General features: G+C 44.3%; 2 protein-coding genes across 6 annotated transcripts; both read right to left on the minus strand.

Moving 5' to 3' along the window:
- Nucleotides 1–636: 636 nt before the first annotated feature.
- On the minus strand, nucleotides 637–12,165 carry clk2a (CDC-like kinase 2a). Of its 4 annotated transcripts, none has more exons than XM_083680719.1 (13): nucleotides 12,029–12,165; nucleotides 11,031–11,299; nucleotides 10,454–10,739; nucleotides 9,420–9,510; nucleotides 8,426–8,492; nucleotides 7,118–7,234; nucleotides 6,692–6,858; nucleotides 5,729–5,823; nucleotides 5,100–5,229; nucleotides 4,307–4,389; nucleotides 3,629–3,708; nucleotides 3,196–3,286; nucleotides 637–3,005 (listed from the first exon to the last, which is right to left on the minus strand). In XM_083680719.1, the coding sequence occupies exons 2-13, from the start codon at nucleotides 11,252–11,254 to the stop codon at nucleotides 2,817–2,819; spliced, it is 1,620 nt and encodes a 539-aa protein (XP_083536845.1). In that variant the 5' UTR covers nucleotides 11,255–11,299; nucleotides 12,029–12,165; the 3' UTR covers nucleotides 637–2,816. The 4 variants fall into 4 exon arrangements, with proteins under 4 accessions (XP_083536845.1, XP_083536847.1, XP_083536846.1 ...); XM_083680721.1 differs by having other exon boundaries at nucleotides 11,031–11,218; nucleotides 12,029–12,159; XM_083680720.1 differs by having other exon boundaries at nucleotides 11,031–11,302; nucleotides 12,029–12,149.
- A 237-nt stretch (nucleotides 12,166–12,402) lies between these two features.
- setdb1a (SET domain bifurcated histone lysine methyltransferase 1a) lies at nucleotides 12,403–25,046 on the minus strand. 2 transcript variants are annotated; one of them, XM_083680667.1, is made up of 20 exons: nucleotides 24,781–25,046; nucleotides 24,190–24,432; nucleotides 22,891–23,045; nucleotides 22,727–22,767; nucleotides 21,641–22,409; nucleotides 21,245–21,415; nucleotides 20,659–20,860; nucleotides 20,465–20,538; nucleotides 20,007–20,197; nucleotides 18,684–18,798; nucleotides 17,895–18,000; nucleotides 17,302–17,506; nucleotides 16,268–16,620; nucleotides 15,786–15,902; nucleotides 15,191–15,360; nucleotides 14,612–14,737; nucleotides 13,860–14,090; nucleotides 13,499–13,662; nucleotides 13,211–13,299; nucleotides 12,403–12,654 (listed from the first exon to the last, which is right to left on the minus strand). In XM_083680667.1, the coding sequence occupies exons 2-20, from the start codon at nucleotides 24,378–24,380 to the stop codon at nucleotides 12,534–12,536; spliced, it is 3,591 nt and encodes a 1,196-aa protein (XP_083536793.1). In that variant the 5' UTR covers nucleotides 24,381–24,432; nucleotides 24,781–25,046; the 3' UTR covers nucleotides 12,403–12,533. The 2 variants fall into 2 exon arrangements, with proteins under 2 accessions (XP_083536793.1, XP_083536792.1); XM_083680666.1 differs by having other exon boundaries at nucleotides 13,860–14,093.
- Nucleotides 25,047–25,694: the final 648 nt, after the last annotated feature.

Below are 25,694 nucleotides of genomic sequence, written 5' to 3' on the forward strand. Positions count from 1 at the left end.
AAGTGAGAGAAATGTCCTGATATGTTCATTGCCAGGAAATGTAACTTGGACAGTGTAAACATTATAACAGTGCATTTGGTTTCATTGTGATTTACTGTTGGTATTTATATGTGATGCCTGATATTGCTTTTACTTAAAAAGGTTTATTTTGAAGTGATGGAACAGCTGATTAGGAGATTTTGCCATGAGTCAGAGAGAAAGAGAGAGAGAGAGAGAAAAAAAACAATAGACAGTAAGACTGAAGGTGTTTTCGTTTATGATGCTGTGAGAGGATTTCCTCTTTTCTTTCCCATTGTGACTGGAGGAGTTTAGCGCCAAGTTCAGGTTGAATAATCATTCATTCATTCATGCAATGCCAATGAAGATCCTGGGTGGAGGTGACGTACATTGATGGCCTGGAACCATCAATGTACTTGGATGTGCCCACCATGTCCTTTGTCCCCTGATTTGCATAAATGCATGAGTAATTCCCCTCCTTTTTACCTGATCATAAACTGAGGCTATGGAAGCAAACACTGTGCTGACTGCAGACTTATTGTGATAATTCAACACCAGGACTAACCTGATTTAATGTATTGATACAAATAAAATCCAAAACACAAATGTGTTACTCTGTTTCTTTTAATGGATTGAAGAGTCATTGTTTATCAAGAATACACTTCAGCTGAATGTGCATGTGTGATTTGTTTGGCTACACGCATCTTCCTTAGTAGTACATCTTTCTTCCTTTTGTGTATGCTCTTGTTTACAGTGGCGCAGGTGTGTGTGTGTGTGTGTGTCAGAGAGAACGTAAGGATGACTGTAACAGAATGATGACTCACTGACAGATGGATGAGTACCCATGCCAGTCATGGGACACACCTGCCAGCCCATGGCTGAGCCTCCTGTCTTGGTCCCTTCCTGTTGGACAACTGGGGGTTGTTCTTGGAATTAAAATGAGTAGAAAGGCTTTGACACACAAAGCCAACAACCCTGTATAATTAGAATCTTTGGTGTACTTGCCAGAGGGAGCGTGTCTGTTCTACTCCTTCTATGGGGTTGTCAGCCCTCTGACACAGATGAGGGAGTAAAGCTGTACAGGGCAGTGAAGACCATTACCAAACACTTTTAACCAGTCTCATCATCCCAGATCTGTTTATCGCCCATCACCCCTATTACTATTGTTGCCAATGTTTGGCATGACAAAAATCAGCAGGCGTTGGCTAGCACAAACAGTTCCTTACTGACCAGTTGGTAGAGCATGGCTAGGGCTGTGGGTTCGATTCCCGCTGGGACCATATATACTACAAATGTATGCACTCGCTGAACTGTAAGTCGCTTTGGGTAAAAGCGCCTGCAAACTGGCATATATTATATATTATGATCTAGTGTGTGACCAGGCTAGTAATGTCTTACTTTTCCTTAAGCCTAAGATAAGGGCACAAGGAGTTTGGGGTTTCTAAGACATGATGGCTACACACACATCAAGAATCTTGACAGCTTCCTGCCAGAGTGTGCCCTAGCACTCTGAAACTCTAAATAAAAATCACGTTTCACAAGGAGCTACCAAAGACGTGGCGTAAAGTGCCAGAAAAAAAGAAAATCAAGGATTCACAGTCAGGATATTTAAAGACAAAACACCTCCCCTTAACTCTGCCAGAGGCCAAAGCTGACACTGACGGTGCTATAAGCCTTTGGCAAGGAGGTCATAAGTTTAATTCTACACAAATCATACATATATACACTTTTATACATTTAATCTCATACAAAAAGAAAACGTACTGTACAGGCTAGAGAGGAAGATGCCCAGCACTAGTAGCATTTTCTCATAATAAATACCACTGTAAACGTGTGCTGCTGCATGGCATTATGGGATATCATCGTCATGACTGTCTGTGTGCTTCATCTCATAGACCACAGGCCTGATCCTATCACACGTATAAAGGCAGTTTGTGTTGTGTGTCTGTCTTGGTGTGTGTATGTATGTATGTATGTATGTATGCATGTATGTATGTATGTGTGTTAAGAGGAAGAACAGCTGAGAAAACGTCAAGTCAGTGAGCAATACATTACTATGGAAGCATGACCCCCCTCCCCTCCCCTCCTCCCTCTTTCCAAAACCATTGCATAAACGTAACAGAAATAGATATATATATATCAATGAGAGAGAGAGAGAGAGAGAGAGAGAGAGAGAGGCCTATAAACGTAAAAGTGTGGAGTGTAAATCACTGAGAGACGTACCACCCCATTGGCTATTTTCAGGCCAGATGACCGGAGCATGGCATGAGGAGATTCCATATAAGGAGTGCCCTTTAAGTGGAACTGAGCACCTGATACTGCTACTCTTCCTCAAGCCAAGAGTCTCTCCTCCGATCCCAGATTACAATCACGATTCAATTATTTTAATTGTGAATGCTCTCTGTAGCAGTGCTCCAGTTTGATAGAACGTTCAGGTCTCCTCCTTTGCATGTGGATCACTGGATCTCGGTTGGGGTGATGGTCTGGGCTCAGAACTCCTTTCCTGGTCATTGTCCTCCTATTGGAAGAGAGGGAAGAGAGGACTAAAAGGACTCGACTTTCGTATGTCTGATATCGATCTGACTTAGCTAGCTGCCAGCCCAAGCCTTTCTCCTGTGTGTGTGTGTATGTGTGTGTGTGTGTGTGTGTGTGTGTGGGGGGGGGGGGGGGGGGGGGGGGTCCATGCTACGATGACGCACTACAAAGCATTTCAGAGAGCCAAGAGATCCATCCAATCAACTGCTCCACCTTAGGTTACCACATCTCTCTCTTCAAGCTTCAAAAAGCGTTCTGTGTCAGTGAGTCTATGGAAGCCCGGGTCACCGGCTGATGTCACGGTTGCCCTCCCAGCTCTTCCCCCCCGCTGGGTTGCCTGCGCCACCCCCCTCGAAGAAGGGGTGTCTGAGGGAGTCACCCAGTGCCAGCCGCTTGGTGGGTTCGTACTCCAGCATGTTCTCTATCAGGTCAAACAGTTGGTGGTGTTCCTCTGCCTCTGACAACAGGTATCTCTGAGAGAGGGAGGGAGGGGGGAGAGAGAGAGAGAGAGAGAGAGAGAGGGGGGGGGTGTCAGACATGGAGAGGCAGACGTAGCAGTGGGGCAGGATAAAAGATAACTTGATGATCAACTCCATTTTGTCATATTCCCCCTTTCTCTCTGTTTATGTACCCAACTTCACTGTACTCCGCCTTTTCTCTTACCCGTAGGGGTTTGCAGTTCTCCCTCACGTATCTCCCAGCCGACGAGCTCTCATCCCAGTCCAGACGGCCACGGTAGAAATATTTCTGCTTCCTGAACGATAGAGAGAGAGAGAGAGAGAAATGTGTGTGAGCGATAGAGAGATATTAAATGAGTGTAGAAGTGTGGGATGCATGAACAAAAACCACTGTGTGAGTATGTAGAAACAGGGCATGTTTGTATGGGTGCATAGGAGTGTGCACACACTCCAGTGGAACCTGTGTGTGTAATATAATATATGCCATTTTAGCTGACGCTTTTATCCAAAGCGACTTACATTGCAGTGAGTGCATACATTTATCAGTGTATATGGTTCAGTATATATGGAATCAAACCCCCAACCCCCCAAGTCACAGAGGCTCAGTTGGTGTGTGTGTGTGCGTGCGTTCTTCTGACCGTGTCTTGCGAGTCATCCTGGAGGGCACAGGTCCCAGTATTCTCTCCATCATGGCCAGATGCTCTCTGTTGTCATGGGTCTGAGGTAGGGATGAGAAAGAAGAGGAGGAGAGGTATGAGGAACTGGCAGCTTTATTTCTCACCATCCATCATCTCCTCCTTCTAGTACACAAATGGCAATTATTAACCATGGAGATCAGTGATAGACCTACACCACAACGCAGAAGAGTTAATAAAATCGACCACATTCATGATAGAATTGGGTTCAAAGAACACACAGATTCATGCTCAATTCTTCTTTCGTGTCATACAGCATACAGCTGATAAAACGATTAGGTCACATCTGTCTGTGAGCAGAGATCTTAATGATGATCTAATGTATGTGTGAGCCCAATCTACACATATGGTGTTAGACAGCACTGCCAGGCCTCTTCTGGCACAGCTCAAAGGTCAACCTCAAGCAAGGGTTAATCCCCCACGGGATTAACTGCTGTGTCTCCCTGCTGCTGCTCTGGCTCCGTGTTCTCAGTTTAGAACTGTTTTTGTGTGTGTGTGTGTGTGTGTGCGTGCGAGAGAGAACAAGCAAGTACACGTGTCTGTGTTACACAGCACAGTTCAGGATCGACCGGCTGAGCAACTGAATCAGACAGCTGTCAGTGCAGAGCTGCGCAGTCATACCTGGAACAAGGTGAAGCCCAGGTAGTACTCAAACAGGATGCAGCCGATGCTCCACACGTCACACGGCTGGCTCCAGCCTAACTCTGAGGACCAGAACACACAACGGTTGACATCAAGGACAATTGAGGACAATTGTACTCATCTAAAATCACAACACACTTTATATTAAAACAGACAGCATAAACAATACCATTGGTGGTAAGTGTGAGAAGTGTCATGTTGTTCTCTAGACTAAAGGAAAACACACACCTGAAATGGCAAGGTACTATCTGGGGGGGGGTAAGGTTCAAAGAAAGATTAAAACGATCAATCCACACAGCTCACACTTGCGCTGATGCAAAAATATTAACAGAAAATCACAACCAACATTACAGCAGCTAAAGAATGATGTCCCATCCCTGATGAGGTCTGAGCTGATGAGCTGACTGCTACAACATTGGCTGTGGCCTCACGTTAAACAATTAGCGTCAAGGTCAAGTGGGTGCTTCTAGAATCCCGCTACAAAAAGAAGAGGAACCTGACTCATGACAGGTCACGGATAAGATTACTCCCGGAGGCTTGAAAGTGTCTGATGACAATCAACTGGGTTAAACACCTCAACAAGCAGGCTCGGCTAATCATCTCCCCTCATGGCACAGGCAACTGTCTCTAAAGCCGATCAGCGGTGATTAGTGTCTGACTGTGGGGTGGGGTTGGGTCGGTAAGTCAGTGACTGTGCCTGACTGGAACACAGTAAACCACCCCCCCCCCCCCTCCCTCCATTGGATGGTAGCTAAAATACGACGTAACCTACCTAGTATGACCTCTGGGGCGCGGTAGTGCCGTGTGGACACGATGGTGCTGTGGTGCTCGTGGTCAAAAGTGGCGCTGCCAAAGTCCACTATCCGCACCGCCGTGCTCTTCACCGTCCTCTCATCGCGCTTCTGTCGGGAGTAACAGGAAAGGAAAGGGCTATTATACATGTTATTTAGCTGACACTTTTATCCAAAGCGACTTACTGTACACTGTACTGAGTGTACACATTTTTCAGTATATATGGTCCCAGCGGGAATCGAATCCACAACCAAAGCGTTGTTAGCGCCATGCTCCACCAACAGAGGACCACAAGGTGAAGGTACTCAACCTCAACACGCAGTAGAGGGTGAACTCCACAAATTAAATGTAATAAACAAGAATTGATAGACTGTAAACAAAGTCACTGGATATTGTGTTAATTACATTCATTTGTGGAGTTCATAGTTGCCTCATGAGTTTTGTGCAAAAGGATCCAGTGACTAACTGACTGCCAAATCATTTGCATTTGACATGAAACTAGGGTGAAAAACTGCCTCAGCATGAATAATTTACCCTAGGGGCCTTGCTCATCTCTCTTTCTCCCTCTCCCCCCCTCATCACTCTCTCCATAGCCACCACATCTCTCACCTTCTCTACGTTGTAGGTCATGGTGAAGTCTGAGTTGACAAATAGGATGTTTTCAGGCTTCAGGTCAGTGTGGGTCAGCTTGGTATCATGAAGAACTGCAGGGAAACATCTCTGTTCATTACAATTCCAACAAACAAACAAACAAACAAACAAACAAACAAACCTCCAACCTATTCACATCAGATAATCAATGGTAAGAGAGCACTGTTTAAACCAATGACTGGATAAAGAAAAGAAAGGCCCTTACATGGTATAATGCTGCTCCCCAATCTCGCTGACCTCGTTCCCTTTCTTTATTGATAACATGTTTACCTTTGTTTGTATCTAGAGCATCTAGCGGTTTACTAGATAATGGGGACGTACAGATAACCCTCCTAGGCTTCATGAACCACCGATGCCCTCATGTGGCTAAAGGCTGTGTGTGTGTGTGTGTGTGTGTGTGTGAGAACAATGGAGGCCTTTCATTTGAACCACTCAATATCTGGGTGACGGAAAGGCCAGGGGGAGGACTAAATCAACAAAGGGGAATGAATGAAGGTTGTGTGCGTTTGAGCATTAAAGGGGATGGTTCAGCCTATTTTCATTTTTAGGTGAAATATCATTCCGAGTTGGCCAGTAGTGAAAGCCTCTCTGGTAATGCGTTCTCTGCTTTGCTACTGGCAGTGCGAGCTAAGAGTTAGCAGCGCCCTCTCCAAAAGACTGGATTCCAATGTACCCTATCATAGCATTGTCTGAGTTCTATGCCAAAATCTCCTCAGAGAAACTTAAAACTAAGTATAGCAGCGAGTTGCACTTAAAAGGATTTATTGACATGCATACTACTGAAAATAAAACAATTACAGTCGCTATAATTTCTAGGTGCAATTTGGAGTTTCTTCTACAACATTTTAACATGTAATTCTTCTGCTTCTTGGGTGAGGGTGCTGGGGGTTGTTTCAAGAAAGGACCTCAGAGTTCACTTACACTTGACGGCCAGGCAGATCTGGTAGGCCATGTGTCGGACCTGGGAGATGGAGTAGGGCAGGTAGTTGTTCTCCTTCAGGAAGTCGAAGGTGCTGAGAGCCAGCAGTTCAAAGGAGATACACATGTGTCCGTGGTAGTCGAACCAGTCGTACATCTGCACACAGAGACTGGACGAGGAGGAAGAGATAGGTTACACAATTATCATTCTCTTACCTAAAACCAAAGTGTGTGTTCAAGATATTCCAGTTCTGTGCAGCTCAGAATAACTGAAGAAGTATGTAACCAATACATTTGCTTCAATGACCCTATTATCTACACAGAATCTGTGCATCTTAAAAAAAAACATTGTGTCAAAAAACACAATGTTACTGGAGAGGAATTGTGTATTAAACGATATAATCAGCTGTGTCACAGGTCAGTGCTCACTTCTTGTTGTCAGGGTCCTTCTCATTGATCTTCTCCAGAACGTTGATCTCCAGACGAGCTGCCTCCTTGTATTTCTCCACATTTTTGATGATCTTCAGAGCAACATTGGCCCCTCCCCTGGGAGACACATAACAGAACAGAGTGAAGAGTTAATGACAAAAATAGAAATAATGACACCACATGTGAATTTTACACTTGAACAGTACATGGTACATGAGGGAATTAACAGAGCCTCATCAGTGGTCCCCTGAGACAGGAGGGACAAGCTTAATTTCTTTGTCTAGTACTGGAGAGGGTATTATTGTGTGGTACATTAATATGCAGACACCTGGTTTACTGGGAGTTAGAAATACTGAGGTCGAAAATATAGTAACTAACCTTAACCCTAAATAATAAAAGTTCTGTACAAAACAAAAACTAAGCACACAAAAACAGCCTCAGAATTCTTTGAGTCATAATCAGATGGAATAGACCTAAACGTTGTAAATATCTTCAAGACTAAACACAGTACGACGAAACAGAACATTTATTTACATGAAAGAGTTGAGACACTGGGGGTCAACATTGTGTTTCAGAGCCTATTCAATTCCGCCTCATTCCATACTAGTTCTGTACATTGGAATTGCTGTGTACACTGCGTTCCCCTCTACTTCTCTATTGACTCTACGACAGTGTTCACATGATCCCAAGAGTAGTTTATCAAGTTCCAACTAGAACAGTGCTGGAGGGTGGTGGTGGTTAGCATACAGAATTTGCATTAGGCACCATCTGTTTGAAAAGCTCTGACTGCTACAGCCAGCTCAATTGGCTTGGTTTGCATTTCTACTGCTGCTGGTCACTGATCCTTGATGCCACTCTCTCTTCCATAATTAATATGATAGTAAGAAAGACAGAGTATGCAGTCAGCCAGTCAGCCTAAGTACAGGAGGTAATCTCCCAACCAGCTGCAAATGGAGGTCACATGTGATGAGAATGACAACAATAACATGAACAGCTACTCTCTAACTGCCACTCAAACCGCCACTGCTAGTGAGCTACTCTGTAACTGCAGTTCTACTGGCTACTGGTAGTGAACAGAAAGCACTCGGTGCAAAAACACTGGACTACTTATAATAGGGTGACTCCTGTTAGTGTTCAAGTCTTACTACTGAACAACTGTGCTGTTGAACTGGAACAGAATGTAGAATGCAGAATGTAACAGTATATTCCTAAATGGATGCCGTTTGAACCCAGGAGAAATATGACTCTCTCTCTGGAGACTGTCAGAGATGGGAGACCATCTGTTGTTTTGACGCTGCAAACACACACCTGCGATGGTCAATGCATTGCATCACCCTCCCGAAGGTGCCTTCCCCCAGTGTGCTGACGATCTCATCTGTAAAACAGACAGAGAGAGGGAGAGATAGAGAGCGGGAAAGAAGGGAAGAGAAGAATCAGACATGTGGACACAAAGTAGCAGCACACAGGCAAAGTGGTAGGCGTTTCAATGCTATAACCGCCCATCCCCCTTTTCACGTTGTGGATATAATGGGCTGCCTACAATTCGCCGGCATTCCGCGCTTTTAGATATACTATAATTGAGGTACCCACGCACTACAGAATCAGCGGAGAGAATGTTGAGTGGTTGTAGTGGTTTGCCCATAAAAGGGCAGGGGGCAACTTGGAGATGGTAATGTGTATGATATTAATGCTCTTAATCTCCCACTACAGAGGTTTCTATAAACAGATCAGTGAGAAAAGGGTGGAGACTCAAAAATGCAACGTTGCATTGATTGATGTGGGTCAATGTTGGTTGAGGGGAAGGGCTAAATATGAGGTGTTGGCAAGGAGTTTGTGTTCAGAAAAAGATTATGGAACTACTCAAATCATTCTACAAGTTCCCCATTACTGTCACTAATAACGGTATTTCTTTTACAAAAACGATTTTTCGCAGAAATATTTAGACCTGCTGGAAGTGAGATTACACTAAATCGCGAGAGGCAATTAAAATGTTAAAAGGAAATGCTGAATTAGAAAACAAAAATCGAGTTCCTGATATTAACACATACCACAACTAGAAATCAAACCCTCAAAACAATAAGCAGTAATCATCTAAAAAAAAAAAAAACGTTAATCTTCAACACTTTTTTTTTTTTTTGGAAATCCCCCACCCTGCTTTTTTCAGCTCGAGTGAACAGCATTCTAACCAAGGCATCATCATCATCATCATGACATCAAGCACTCCCCTGTCAGACAGTGAATGCTCTATGGTTTTATATACTCATAAGGAGAAGGGTTACGATAGAGTAGTGGCAGTGAGTACATCTCTCTTGCAGGACGTCCCCACTCCGACAGATCAGGTGCCCTTCCTCGTCGTCCCTCACAATCAGTGCCCTCGTCCGGCTGTCGCTCCGCTGTTTTCAGCCCCGGCAACCGGCATCAGCAGGTCACGACACGACCGAAGGGGGACAGGGGAGGGTTTTCAGGGGCAGCCGTAGCCACGGCGACGGGCCAGGTGGTGGACAGGCGGCACAGGTAGAGGAGGAGGAGGGAGGAGGAGGGTGGTTGTAGTAGTTGTAGTTGACGTAGTGGTTGTAGTAGGTGGGTTTGACGGTCATAGGGCGATTCGTATGACACCACGTGAGGAAATATATAACGATAGGGATATAGTGCAAGGGTACAAGTCAAAGATCACATTTCGTCCTCTGCTTTTCTCCCCCTCTACCCTTTAACCACAGCTGCTTACAAATAAAGAAGCAACCTGCACATCCATTCATGAACGAAAAACCAGTTCATAATAAAAGACAAAAAAGAACTAACTAAATTAATCATGTTGCCTTCCTAAATGAAGCAGAGTGCTACCCAAGAAAACAAATAAGAGGATGACAGGCAATCAAGCAGAAAATAGTTCAAGATTAAACCAGTAGAAATACATAAAGATTAAACCAGTAGAAATACATAAACCCCACCCTTTAGTAGCCTCTGTCATTCATGTCTACTTAATGCAGAAGGAGAGAGTGTGTGGACGATGCTTTATCCACACTAAGTGTGTTTCCATAACAGTCAGTCTCTCTCTCTAACAACTACTTTCATGAGAGGACTGAAGGTAAATCTGGATTTAACTACAAGACAAAAACTATTAAAAAAATCCTGCCAACAAAACCAAACCAAACAAAAAGATTGTACTACTTACCAAGTCCAGGAGCTGTGGAAAAGAGAAGGTTAAAGAGAGGAAGAGAGACAGGAGGAGGACATAAGGGAAAGGAAAGAGAGAGAGAGCGTGAGAGAGAGAGAGAAAGAAAGAAAGAAAGAGGAGTGGGAGGGTTAAAAGGCAAGCTCAGGTCAGGTGGTACTCACCGAGGAGGATGGGCTATAGGACCTGGTTCTACGCCGCCTTCGTTTGTGCTTACGCCTGCTGCCCTTCCTTCGGTACGACTCCTCCCGCTCCCGGTCACGGCCGCGCTGGTAGTCGTACATGCTGGGGGAGAACTCCCGTGCGGCGTAGTAACCATCGGCTGCCGCAGCCGCTGCTGCTCCATGTTCTCTCTCCCGCTCACGGTCTCGGCTGTTGTGTTCCAGGCGTCGGTAGCCATCGCAGAAGCGTCGGTCGTACGGCCTGCGGTCTGCAGAGCGATTGTCATAGCTGCAGCAGGGAGGACAAACGGGTTAATTTCCAGTCATGTGGTGTCACTGTCTATTTAGGACATGGTACAAACTTGGGTTATGATTAGCCCCATTAAATATAAAAGTACTGGTGTGTACCATTGACCAACTACTTCAATATCATTCTTAACACACCGTAAATAATGATCCTCAACAAATGAACATCAAAAAGATGTTCAAGATGATAATCTATAGGACAGCCCAGAGGCTCAATCTGGTGAGTGTGCAGGTACACTACACTACATACAAACACACAGACATGCATACACACCTCCTGGAGCGTGCATAGCTTCCTTCCCGTCTGTGTCCTCGCCCCTGTCTGTCTCTCTCCCGATCACTGCTGGAGGAGAAGGAAGGCGATCTGCGATGCCGCTGCTTGCGTCCTCTGTCCCGGTAGCGGTCTTGGTAGCTGCTCCGGCTAGCCCGTTCCGAGGACGGGAACCGTCTTGTGTTAGGCATCTGTGACAAGACATTTTGATATCGGGCCTTTATCATTGCAGCTGGCGTGTGGAGTAGGATTGCACTTAGTAGGGGGGACAGCTGCTTGTTAAAGGGAAAGAAACAAATCTAAGTGAGAAACAGGTGGTTAGGTCTCAAATCAAACATGTGACAAGTGTCAACATAGAAAGCGTTGTGTCTGCAACTTCTCATTTATAGTCCTACATGAAGCTGATCAAATATCAGAGTCGTGGCTATGTTGGCCCCCTAGTAGTACCTCAATCCAAACAACAATTTAGGAGGGCCTGCAAGTATTGAAAAATTAGGGGTGAGATAAATAAGAGGTAATAGACGACTAGCTTGTTCCAAATCAACTAGCTAGCCAATTTGACCAGCTACCTGCCTGTTGACGTACTTGTAAGTAGCTGACAGCTAGCAAGTAAATAACAGCCCAGCTGACAACAAGCTCGAACCATCAGTTTGAAGTAACAAGCGAACCAGCGAGCTAACTCGGTAGTACGGATTGTTAGCCTGCTACTAGCTGACGAGTGTTCTGAAAAGCAACCATTTCACACAAACTGCCGTCATTGACAGCATAATATTGGTGTTGTGTGTTTCAATATTATCTGTATGCTATCTGGCTATATTGTAGCCAACTATATTCATAATACTACGCAGTATGATGCTGGCCAGCTAATTTGACCGCCATTTTAGCTAGCTAACGTCAGCTGTTAGATTAGGCTAACTCGCTATAATTACATTATTATGCTTTAATTTGTCACTTAACTGCCATTCTAAATTCATGTATCGGTGCATTTGAATGTCCTTTACCGTTTTAGCAGCGAGGCCCGTGCGCTTATCCCACAGAAAATCCGTGTTTGCGCTTCAATTCCTCGTTTTCTCTCCTCGCTAGCCAAATTGGAGTCCTATCTGCTCAGTGCTTGGCTAGCTACTCCTCCCCCCAGTCGTAGTAGATATGTGAGCTCCCCAAGTCAACAGCCAGTCCGCTCTAGAAGTGTGTTCATGCTAACGGTTCATACCCACGAGTTACCTTGACAGAAGTCAAGAACAAGTTTCTGGCAACACACTTGCATATTCTCGAACTAAAGGCATGTTTTGCTGAATGTTCATATGAGGAATCTTAATAGCTAATATGCATTCATATGTGACGCAAACGTATTAATAATCAAATGTGAACAAATCTCTGTGTGACAATCGCTTTTGTTTTTTTATTGAAAAATTAATTAAGAATAACATACAAATACAAATTATTAAGAATATAATACAATCTTATAAAATAACCTATTTACAATTACATTGTAAATAGGCAAAACTTTCATAATTTGCCTCTGCATTCATTTGAGCCACAGCGACAAAACAATTGCTTTGAATTCTTCTCCAGACAGCCAATCTCAGACCTGTAGTCCCATGTCAGCTCTGTGCCAGCTCGGAGGCGCCTGTGAGAGACAGACAAACATGACAAAAAGTCTTATTATTGTGAATAGAGCCCAGAACCCAGAGCTCTGTTCTCCCTTGGGGGTCTGGTGTGTGCCATGTCAAATTCCTACAATTGATGAGAATTGATTGCATGGCCAAATAGTCTTCTTCTTCTTCTTCTAATAGAGTCACTGCTGCTATTGCATCACCGTATTATTGCTGTATTACGGTATTTTGTGATAGTAGTAGCACAGAAACAGTGTTTTCGAAGAGGCGCAGGTACACTCCCCTGTATCCCAATATATATGACAATACAACTTTGAAACAATGACCATTATAAAGTCTACCAGTGTATTTATCATGTGACTTGCACATATCAATATTAATACAAACACACAATTTAGAAGGTCATTCTTGACCAGTGCACCAGAATCTGTGAGAATCCATGTACGTATGTATTAGCACTAGGTAGGCTCTACCTATTATGGGGCCCTGAGCGAAAAAGAACTTTGTGGCCATCCCAACTCGTGACCCTCCAATGTCCCCTAGTCTAGGCAATGACAGAGGGACACTTACTTGCTGGTAAAGAAGGCCACCCAGGGGAAGCGTAGGTCATGTGTGTCCACAAAAACATTTTGCACAAACAGGTTAGGACTGCAGCTGTGCTGTAGGGGAGAGAAGCGACAGGGAAACAAGAAGTCATTAGTAATAGTAATTCACCCATACTCCCATTATAGTTAGGTTGACTGGTCTGAATCTTCAGTTGGTATTCGTGCCATTCATCTCAGTGCAGGGCAAGATGTTGCTGATGTTCTGAACTGGAACACAGCCCACCTCTCCCTCTGACTATTGATCATCACTTACGTTGAGGTAGCGACCCAGATTCCCTTGCATCTTGGCATCAATGATGTAGCAAGACTTCTCGTTGTCAAAGAAACACCTAGTGGTGTTGGAGTCCTCTTCAGGCTCGTCAACGCTTGCAGAAGAGTCAGTGGACTTGGCAGCCGAGCCGGTTTTCTTCACCGGGCCTATGAGAGAGAAGTGCTTTATTATAGTGATGTACTCTGTCAGTTTAGTCCTACTGTACCACTCATAAAATCAGAGAGAATAAGAGTTCAAGAATCCTCTGGCTTTAGTTTTTTCTTTCTTTCCAAAATCTTTGTGTTTTTCAACACAGTGTATTATTCTGTGCCACCCCCCCCCCCTTCTCTCCCCTCACTCTTACCCTCCTGGAGGATTTTGGTGTTCCTGCGAGTGATGTAGCTCCTTACAAAAGAGGAGACGTTGTGTTCAAAGTTGTCGTCCGAGTCAACACCAGAGCTGACATCATACTCGCTGGGTGCTCCCTCATCCTCTTCTGCATCTTTGTCCTGACCCTTTCCACCTTCTTCATCATCATCATCATCATCATCATCATCATCATCATGTTCAATATTGTCATCATCTTCTGTGGGCTCTTCTAGTTTTGAAACAGATAGAGAACAGCAACGTATAAAAGTGGGACTGTTTTTGCTTGCAATGCGTTCTCTGCTCCCCGTGTGTTTGTGGGATACGTGACGATGCAATTCATGAGTACAGTTATCAGTGTTTCTTTTCAACAAACATACACATGGATTGGTGGAATCATTTAGCTGCTGTTGAATGTCATATTTCTACGCCATGTAGAGAACTCTTCAGCCTCACTACCCCCCCCTGTACAAGTTTCTGTCCTGTAAATAAATTGAAAAAAAAAGAAGTAATTCTTCCATCTTCTCGCATTGTGACTACCAATAGCCCCTGGTCCTAGCATACAATACTTTTTCTTATGACTGATGGACAGATGATTCACTTACTTAAGCTAATGTATTTGTTGTAAGACGCTTTGGATAAAGGCGTCTGCTTACTGCCATAAATGTAAATAGGTTTGAAAAACACACACAGAGACACAGCTCTGTAACGATGACTTCTGGTGAGGCTAGCCCATTTGGTCATCCGTACCCATCTCTCTGTCAGAGCAGTGGGCCTCACTCTCGTAGCCCTCCTTGTGGCTCTCTGCCCCCTCTATGTGATTCAGTTTGGTATTATACACGCTGCTCTCTGCGCTAGCACTGGGCCGGATTGTACCTGAGAAGAGAGATGGCACAAAGAAAAAGGGAAAGAGCATTTAACATTGAGAAGAACATTGTGGTCAGTTTGTGTAACAGGGGATGACGCAGGGTGATATTGCAATAAAAGAGGAACAATTTGAATAGAGGGCAGAACTACTACAGGTATTGAAAAGTGTCGCAGCTGGAGACTAGTTACGCATAAGTTCACTCTCTCTCCCCCTCTCGCACTATCCCACTTGAACAAAAGATCTGCAGTTTTTAAGTTTCTCTATCTTACTTTGCAACAGGAAAAAATAACCAATGTGCGAGAGCAGCACTCTGCTTCATCTATTAGGCTTCAAGTCGGGTTCAGGCTTATAAATGGTTTTGCAGATCGGGATTCGGGGCGAGTTCGGACAGGAAGACGCCTGGCCCGGGCCGAGTCGGGCTTGAATTTTCAGGGCCGATCAAAGCTCCAGCTCAGTCTCACCAGCGTAGGTGCAGATGAAGGAGCCCTTGGCCACGTCGTCCAGGCAACGAATGCCCCAGCCCTTGCATAAGGTCATGAAGAGCTGCAGCCTCAGCTGGGGGCCCTGCTGCACCACCCGGTTAGAGCACACGCGCGGATCACAGCGACACAGGGCGTTACACTCATACACCCTGCAGGGAGATACAGTAGGAGGGGGGGGTTGACTTGTTGTTATTGTTGCTACTCACAGGTGACTCGCATTCAGTGAAAGACCAAAGGGAAAAAGAGATAGAATAGGAATCATTTATTTTCCTCCTAGGAGAAAATTCTCGTTCAGATATGTACATTCTATAAACACAAACAAACTGTCACCCCGACATTTATTTTTACAGTTTCATCTCTCAGACAGCTACATGCCTTATAATGACTGGCAGATGTCAAAGTTCTGTAAACCACTGCGCTCAAAATCAGTGCATTGATCAATACATTCTTGAAAAGCATAAAAAGTGTTCGCACTAAAAAGTTAGAGATGTGACCATTCAGAAAGAGGGATAGACAAACGGTTTGGCCATCAGATGGACATGAACAGACAGAGAGACAGAGACAGAGATCTCACCCTGTGGCCAGGGGCTTCTCCAGTCTCTTGTGTGTGTAGCCTACACTGATGTACTCAGTGCCCCCCCCGGTCAGGGCTGTGGCCTGGACCATCATCTGATGGCAGGAGCACCCTGACCTACAGAGATATAACACATAAATATACACACGTCAACACAAACACAGGCCAACAACCAACATGTTGACTTCACCCATATTGCTTTCTATATGCCCTGATCAAGACATCACCATCACCAAATGACACCCCTTTCCTTTGGCTACAATAGACTTATAATTATGAACTACAGAAAGTAGGAGGAGTTTCAAAACAATATACTCACTAATGCACACAAACATGCTGACACTGAAGCGACACACACACACACACACACACACACACACACACACACACACACACACACACACACACACACACACACACACACACACACACACACACACACACACACACACACACACACACACACACACACACACACACACCTGTCCCTGCAGCCGTCGGTGCAGTCACACCCCACCAGGAAGTCCAGGCTGGTGTTGATAGACACTCCCTTGGACGCCACGCGGTTCTTGCTATAGGTCCAATGCGGGGGGCGGAGCGAGTTCAGCTCGTTTATGCAGGACAGCGGCTGGGTCTCTTTACCCAGGGTCAGGTCTGGGAGGAAGATCTTGAAGGGCTGGGGCTCATAGGTGGCCGTCACAGACACGTGGGGGTCCAGGCAGAACATCTCCAGGAACAGGAAGTCACAGCGTGTCTGTTGCAGGTAGTCCTGCACCGCCGACATGTCATTCAAGTTCAGACCACACGGGGAACGGTAGGACATGTGGCTCGACCTCTGGGAGAGGAACCGGAGAGGAGGAGAGGTAGGGGGAACGGAAGGATAGATGGACAATAGAGAGGGGGACCACAGAGTTGGACAGGTGGAGGGAGGGCAGGGGGCCATGGGAGACAGCATTCGCATACTTGTGTTGTATTATTCAACATAAGATTATGAATCTTTGATGAGCACAAATCAAGCCATTCTCCATGCTAATGGTTTCAGCGCTGTACATAACCTGTTTATGTTACGTCTTGTCAATAAAATTGATGAGTATCTCAGATTAATTACTTTGAGATAATAGAGATCACTCTATTACTGAGAGACACCAATAGTAACAGAACTGTACTGTCACAGTGCGTCACCAATTGCTGAGCTTAATGAATATCCTATGAAATGGATGGGCTCACTGTAATGTATGGAACATTATAAGGAATGGTATTAAATACATATCAAACACGTGATTGATAGGCTCATTGTAATGGGTTGAACGCAATAATGTCTATCCTGCAGCCTTTACAGGTACAAATCCAGTTGCAATTGTGGAACAATAAAGCTCTACTGCGCTAAATTGAATTGAATGTTCGACTCCAGTTAGCTAGCTGCTTGTTAGTGTGTTACTTGGGAGAGCAGACAGATAACAAAGAGCTGTATTGTGTTGTATTACTGCATGTCCTAGTCAGATACCAGCATGTTTACCTTTCCACCAGCCTTTTTGCGGCCCTTCATGCGGCAGAAGTCGTAGAGCATCGGCACCCCCAGCGGGTTAAGCCCGCGGTGGTTGGTCTCGCCCCTGGCCCTGAGGCGGTCTAAGCATGCGGGGCAGCAGCGGTGGGGGGTGTAGACGACCACCGGACCTTCAGACCGGGCCTCTGAGACGGTACCGGTCTGATCACTGGCATTCCTGATGTCGTCAGGAGAAGAGGCATGGGTTCGTGGGGAAATTAGTAAGGATTAGTAGAAGTTTCATGGATTGTCAAACCTGTTTGTTTCTTTACAGCTTGCATTGTCAGTGACGCTATCTGTCTGTCTATCATCTGTCTGTGTGGTTTTTGTAATGTTGAATGTCAAGTGCTCAAGGTGTGAGACTAATTCCTGTAAATAAAATACAATTAACTTAACTCATGAAGAAGGACCAAGATAAACACCATCATAAAATGTTGCGTGTGAACTATAACCTTCCCATTTCACAGAACCAAGTACATGCCACCCTGTACTTTACCTTTAACATTTTATACACATTTTTCAAATGACTTTTACCAAACACAAAGACATCAATAAACGCTACTGACTCTGTGGGTGGTGAGCGTTTAGCAGCTGGTGTGGCTGTGGACGGGGAGTTGACATGAGGCCTGCTAGCTGCATCAGAGCTAGAGTTGATAGTTGACGTAACAGCCCCTGGATGACAGACAAAGAGAGAGTGTGTGTGCTCAATAGATAAACAATCACACTGTCCATGTTATGTCTCCTAGCATAAAAATGAATGAATGGAAGGCAATGTGATAGAAAAATTAATGTTAGATGATTAGTACCTAATAGATTGTAGGAAAGGTTGACTTAGAATAATGTACTGTATTTTCACTGAACTGTTGTACTGCTGTAATTTTCCATTACATGCGGAAGCGTGGTGTAATGCAAGAGTCGTGTGCAAAAGATGGTCTTTGAAGTGCTTACTGTCCGACTGCAAGCACTCAAGGTCTCCTTAATTAATATTTGGAGACTGTCCAACCAAAACAAGACACTGTCCAACCAGATGTCTGATCAATGGCTGGCATTAAAGGACGTGTAACGCTAGGAACCATCTGACCTGACCCTGTTGTATCTCAAAATAATGTATGAGCAGAACTAACTATATAAAGAGGCCTGCCACTGATGTTCGGGGAGTCGCTTGGGGCATGCTGACTTAGCGTAACTGTGCTCTCTGCTGCAGCATTAATATAAAGCAGACAACAGATGTCTGACACACGCTCATTCATAAACCGAGACACAAAGCTGTGGATTTGGTACATTTCTCTACAGAAGGTGTTTCATACACAGAGACAGTCAAGCAGACACACACACACACACACACACACTCTTACCAACGCAAGTTCTTTTCCCTGTGTCTTTCTTTGTCTCCAGTAGATGTTTTCTCATGTTGGTCATGTGCTCCAGACGCAGAGAGCCTCGGTAGACCCACTCCTTGTGGTTGTCATCCTGAGAAACACATCAACACTTGACTTAACCGCACGCACGCACACACACAGACATCCACACAGACACACACACAGACATCCACACAGACACACACACAGACATCCACACAGGCACACACACACACACACAGACATCCACACAGACACACACACAGACATCCACACAGACATCCACACAGACATCCACACAGACACCCAATCAGCTATCCTCAGTGTGAGCTAAACAGTTGGCTTTAGTTATGCACACCCAGCCAACTCTAGCCACAACATTAGTGTGACGTTATATGTGTAATATACACTCACCGAGCACTTTATGAGGAACACTATATTAATACTGGGTAGGGCCTCCCTTTGCTCTCAAAACAGCCTAAATTCTTCGTGGCATTGATTCCACAAGATGTTGGAAACATTCCTTTGAGATTCTGGTCCATGACGACATGATTGCATCACATAATTCCTGCAGATTTTTCAGGTGCACTTTCAAGCTGTGAATCTCCCGTAATACCACATCCCAAAGGTGTTCTATTGGATTCAGATCCGGTGACTGGGAAGGCCACTGAAGAACACTGAACTCATGGTCATGTTCATGAAACCAGTTTGAGACGACTTTTGCTTTGTGACATGCTGCATTATCATGCTGGAAGTAGCCATTAGAAGATGGGTAAATTGTGGCCATGAAGGGATGCACATGGTCAGCAAAAATACTCAAATAGGCTGTGGCATTCAAGCGATGATTGATTGGTATTAACAGGCCCAAAGTGTGCCAAGAAAACATTCCCCACATCATTACACCACCTCCACCATGAGAAGGTGTACAGGCGTTCTTAATAAAGTGCTCGGTGAGTGTATGTGTAAGCAGGCTTACGTTTTTCGACTTTGACGCTCTCTATAAAAATGACTGAGGCGTTGCGTGAATTCGCTGCAAACATATTGCCCTTCTGGGAAATTCAAGATTTATTCTATTGCATTCTATCACTACACTAGCCAACACAAATCTAATCATTAATTATGGAATGATAAGCAGTTACTAATAATAATATATGTCATTTAGCTGACGCTTTTATCCAGAGCGACTTACATTGCAGTGAGTGCATACATTTCAGTATATATGATCCCAGCAGGAATCAAACCCACAACCTAAGCGTTACCGCCATGCTCTACCAACTGAGCCACAGAGGACCATTACTGTAGTTAAAGAGACCCTCTTACCAGAAAGACAGCATAGATCAAGCTGCTGTCTATCTGTTCCACATCGCACTTTCTCTGGACTCCGTCAAACTCAATGTTGATCTTCTGGCCCAGTTTGTACTGAGCCATGGGGGGGTTGGGGAAGACCTTCAGGTAGTCCTTTATAAAGTCCTTGGTGCCCTCATCCTCTATGTCCTTCCACGTCTCATCCACTAGGGAGAAATGATTGAAAGTGGTTCCTGGCATGACATTTACATTTTTGACATTTAGCAGACGCTTTTACCCAAAGCGACTTATAACTTATAAATGTATAATAAGTACATTTGTCTAAAAGTAAGTGAATCATCTATACATCCATCAGTCATCATGAATCTGTCTTGTTTAACACCACTGATACGACGAGTAAGGTCGATTCTGCTGCCATCGCCAGGACAAAGAGAGAAGAAAACAAGAGAGAAAACTCTTATGATGTGTCTTACTTGGTCTGCATACAAGGTAGAGATTGGGCAGGCTGACGTAGCAGGGGGTACAATCATCAAAGAAGACCAGGAACCTGAAACATAAGGATTGCTTAGTTATAACAAATAATACTGTTATCTTCTGATTAGAGTTATGCATAACCACAGCCACCAGACACACACACACACACACACCTTCCTCCTTGCTTGCTCACCTCATGCGGTTCTTTCTGTTGGGCAGCTCGGCCAGGATACCAGAGTAGAACCATGACTCATCTCGGTCCTTGTACGTTGACACCACGCGGGCTCCCACGTACAGACGCTCCAGCAGAGGGGTTTGGTCAAAGGCTATGTGGTGACCAGACAACAAGCTCCTCCCCTTCTCTCCAAAATCAACCTTATACTTACACCCTTTACCTGTGGGGAATCACCAGTAGAGGGAGAATGAGCATGGAGGAAACAGGGAATATAAGACATTCATTCAAATGCAAAATGAACATGACGAACATGTCTAGAAATTGATACTTGTGTAATAATAATAGTAAACATTAATGCATTTATTTTGTATACCCCTTTTCTCAGTACTCAGACACTACATTCCATGGAGAGAACAAGAATAGTTAGATAAATAAAAAAGTAAAACAAAAGCACAGTCAGTGAAAACAATAGGGGTTTTGAGGTTTTGTAATGTATGAATACATTTCTTGTCAAGGGACTGTTGAAGCTTGTGTTGTTCCTGATGTGATGTGTGATGTGTTCTGTGTTGTGTCTGATGTTATGGCCTTGTGTTCTTTCCCTTACCCACTGGTTTGATCTCTATGATTCTGCCCTTGTGCCAGGTCTTGGTCCTCCTCCGTGCCAGCACCACCATGTCCAACTTCAACTCCTGCTCCTTCAGGCCTGGGGGAGGCTGTGTGGCAGGGTTGTGCTGAATCTGGGACACGGACATCACCACCACCGGAGAGCACTTGTCTGTCAGAGACACAACAAGACCACCAGGGGCAACATAAGTGTCAGTCACTAAATGACAAAATACAGAAACATGGTACTGTTGGTGGTGCAGTAATGAAAAATACTTTTGCTCTTTAACATCATAGAGGCATGTCATACGTTTTTGTCTTGGTCAGAATGGACACAGGTTTAAAAAAAATGGACAGAGGTAAAAAGAAATACAAATTTAAAAAGAGGCCAAGTCACCTTTGCTGGCCTCTTTTGGTTTTGCTGGAGCAGCTGCAGAACCTCTGCTTTCTTCTTCTGGTTTGGAGGGGGCCGTTGAGCCACCTTTGTTCACGACTTGTGGTTTAATTTTAGCTGTTGAGGGGCCTCTGCTTGATTTGCTTGCATGCGACTCCTTGCATGTTTCTGGCTCATCATCATCACCATCACCACCATTATCCTCATCTTCTCCACTGTGCTTTTTTCGTTTTGTTGAAGCTTCTTTTCTCTTCTTCTTTTTCGCTTCCTCACCTTTTTTTCCTCTTCGTACCTTGGCAGAGGAGGGGGTGGGACGTTTGCCAGACTTCCTCTGTTTTGTTTTTCCTTTGGCCCTTTGCGGAGCAAGCGAATCATTCGAGTCACCTTCGCTGACCTCGGCTTGCTTCGATTGTGGATCCCATTCATCTTCACTGCTCATCTTCTCTTGTTCACGTCTTCTCCTGAGCCCTCGAGGCTTGTTTGCTGGGGAGATGGAGGCACGTATGCTGGACTCTGAGAGTTTTGTTAGTATGACCACCTCACGTCCTCTGGTCATCAGTAGTTTAGTTAGAATACTAGCATGATCTTTACCTTGTGGCTCTGTTTGTGACTGTGTCTCTGAATCACAGCCATTGGGCTCTGGTGATTTTGTGAGGTGAGAAACTGGGCCATCGCTATTACCGGAGGCTTCATTTGGTGGAGCAGTCACTGATGGGATGGGCTCTAGAGGGGAGGAAGGCTTGCTCGGAGTGTCCACTACCATGTCATTGATCTACGGGTAAGATTAAAGAGGGGAGATCAGTCAGAGAAACCTGAACAGCATTACATGTGTGTGTGTGTGTGTGTGTGTGTGTGTGTGTGTGTGTGTGTGTGTATTAGAGCCTGACAGATCGGCCGATATTGGCTTTTTATAGAAATATCTACATTAAGAGCATCTTTTGCCATTGTTTTCCTATAAAAACTGTGCCAAAAAGGAATTCTGTAGAAAAATACAAAACAATCTATGAATTTTGCCCCCCAGAAATCGGCATCAGTCGGGCTATAGTGTGTATGAATGTACAGTGTGTCTGTGTCTGTGTGTGTTCTTACCTCTAAGTCACTGTCAGGGATAATGATGTCTTTGGGAGCAGCTAGATTCAAGGAGAAGACAAACAGAGGAAACATGTCACACCATGAATTGTCACTGGGTATAAAAACCAAAACTAAAAACTATCCCCAATGTGTTCTCTGGAACACATCGTAGGTGCCCTTACCACTGTCTACATCCATGACATCATCATCATTAGCATTTTCAATGACGTTTGCAGGCTGGCTAGCTTCTCCATCGTCCTCTGAGTCTGTGTCTCTGTAGACCATGTCCAGCTTGCTGTATAGCTCCTTCATAAGACACTCACACTCCACCACGGATCTACGGGACACAACAGCTGAATCAGTGCACGGCAGACAATGGTAAAGCAAAGTGAGGCCCACAGACAAAAGTCCTCCTTCCGTAGGGCTGTGACGGTTACGCGGTTACTGACTGTTACACGGTTACTGAAGGACAACCGTGAAACAAAAAAACGACCGTCATAACCGTTGAAATACATAGATTTTAGATTGATTGATTTTAAAATGTGGATTTGTATTTCCATGTACATATACTTCACCTAATAGGATGAGTGTTAAGTAATTACAATTAATTGTTGTTTCGTATTTTGAGGGAGAGATAGTTGCGCATACTCTCTCCCTTAATAAATGCGCTATCCCTTTGAAGCTCCCGCTAGATGCGGGGAGGGGAGGAGGTAGGCCTGAATAAAGCAAAACTGTTATCTTAGACAGACAGGAAGAGCCTCTGGGCTCCACTGATGATCCCCTGGCATGGTGGCGCGACAACCTGGGTCAAACTTGCAAGAAAATACGTGTATTTGTGCAAGAGCACAGCTTCAGCGAGTTCTTAGTACAGCTGGCAACATTGTACCCCTGTCCGGTCTTGAAAACGTAAATATGCTTGTGTTCCTGCCACGGAACTTAAAGGAAGAGGCCTAATAATAGACTGAACAAAGTTCTTATAGTTCACCTATTTTGGTATTAAATATCACATGCTTATTTTGCTCTTTTAGCCTGTTATTTTAAAATTATATGCACAGCAGTCTATTTGCACTGACTAGGGTAGGTAGTCTTCTGTATTTGTTATTTTTCTTTGCCTGTTATTTTATTTGCGTATACTATTTATTAAAAAGCAATATTTATGTTCCATGCGTTCATATTGCAGGCACTTTTGTTAAATATGTGTGCACTTTATTTCATGGCTGATGTTCTTGCTTTCTGTTGAATCAATAAATAGATCTTCTTAAAAACGTTGGACGTGTTCATTAGTTATTAAGTAATAGCAACAGCAGTCGATCAGGTTATTCTGGCTGTCATGCGTGAGAGTTGTGTCCCCGTTGTGAAACGGTTATAACGATTATTTCCATGACAACCAACCGAAAGTCAGTACAAGACTTAGTACATAAGTCAAATGACATCTTTAACAACACACACCATATCGACATCCAAATGCCGTATACACTCACTGGCATGTTTGGTTAAAGAGTATGCGTGTGCCGGTGGCCTGCTTCTCCCTCCGCTTGATCAAGTTCTGCATCTGGGCCAGCTGGGTCTTCTTGTGTACGACCACACCGTTGTTCTCCACTCTCTCTCGTATCCAGCTGCGAAGCTCAACCGCTGTCATCTCCATCTCATCCCCATCCCCCCCGCTGTCCATGATCGCAAGCTGTCAGACAACTACTCTCCGGGGTAGTAGCTAGTGTCTGTTTCTGTAGACACAGTATGACAAGCAATTTGCATCTCTAGTTGCTAAACGCATGAGGAAGCATAAGGACCAAGGTTGGGGTCAACAATTCACATCCCAGTTCACTCAATGAGAGAAGTGAATTGGGATTTAATTTATGAATTGATAAATTCTCAAGGGAAACACTCAATAACATTTTTACCCCTACCATGACATTCAGTATGACTGTTAACATTGTGTCAAGGTACTCACTCTGACGCTTTCATTTAACACGTATTGCCTGACTTGACCTATGTAAGGCGTTTCACACGAATAGAAAATGTTCATAGTGGACTTCAAATCAGCATAAGCTACAGTATCTTGATTATCTTACCTGTAATTGTTCAATCTTACCGCAAACTTTTAGTACTGGTGTTTCTGTTTCCTCTAAAAATCTATTTGGCTAGCTCGTTAGCTAACAGACGGAAAGAGGATGATAATGTGGGTGACTGGGTGTATTTCTCCCTGTGTTCTGTACCTTACTCGGTGTTTGTATTCGTAGTCAACTTTGTCAAAAGCATGTAGCTTGCTGCGTTATCTAAATGTTTAAGCTAATATTGACTAGTGAGGTAGGTAGCTTTGCATGCTCTAGTTGCTACACCACTGTGCCGCCATAGTGGTTGAAAAAAATCAGTATAGTGCTGGGCGGGGCCAGAACGGTATACCAGGGTGGGGAAGACAATTCCTCTCAGCTCTACTCACTTGTGGGGAATCAATGAGTCTGGATGTGGCAAACAAGACCGACGTGTATATAACAATAACTATCTTTATGTAGAATATTTTACACTACTAGTCCGGTTCCGACCGTCAAACGATGATGACGTCCTTACGCGGTGGATTAGCGTCACATTTTGTAAATGTGCTTTGGGATGTGTAAATCCATTTCAGAATGGGTGCCTAGCCCCATTTGTGACTAGACTTACTATTTTTACATGTGGATGTTGTAGAAGTCTAGTCACAGACTTAGCTTCAAAGGTAGCAAACCGCTAAATGAAGTAAAGTAAAGTAAAATCTTCTCATTCTGTTTTTAGATAGGGTACAGTAAACTGGAAATAGTTACCTTGTCTTTTTGTGTTTTTGGAAGGACGATAAATAAGATGAGTTTGAGAAAAATGTCAATTTAGTTAAAAATTTAAAAAATGTCAAAATGTTAATGACAGCGTATCTGCTGTAAATGTGAGATAATTCTTTCAAGAATTGCCTAAAAATGCAATTTAATTGACATGTTGGACTAACACAGTTCGTTCA

The sequence above is a fragment of the Argentina silus genome (assembly GCF_951799395.1).
Source record: "Argentina silus genome assembly, chromosome: 11".
NCBI lineage: Eukaryota > Metazoa > Chordata > Actinopteri > Argentiniformes > Argentinidae > Argentina > Argentina silus.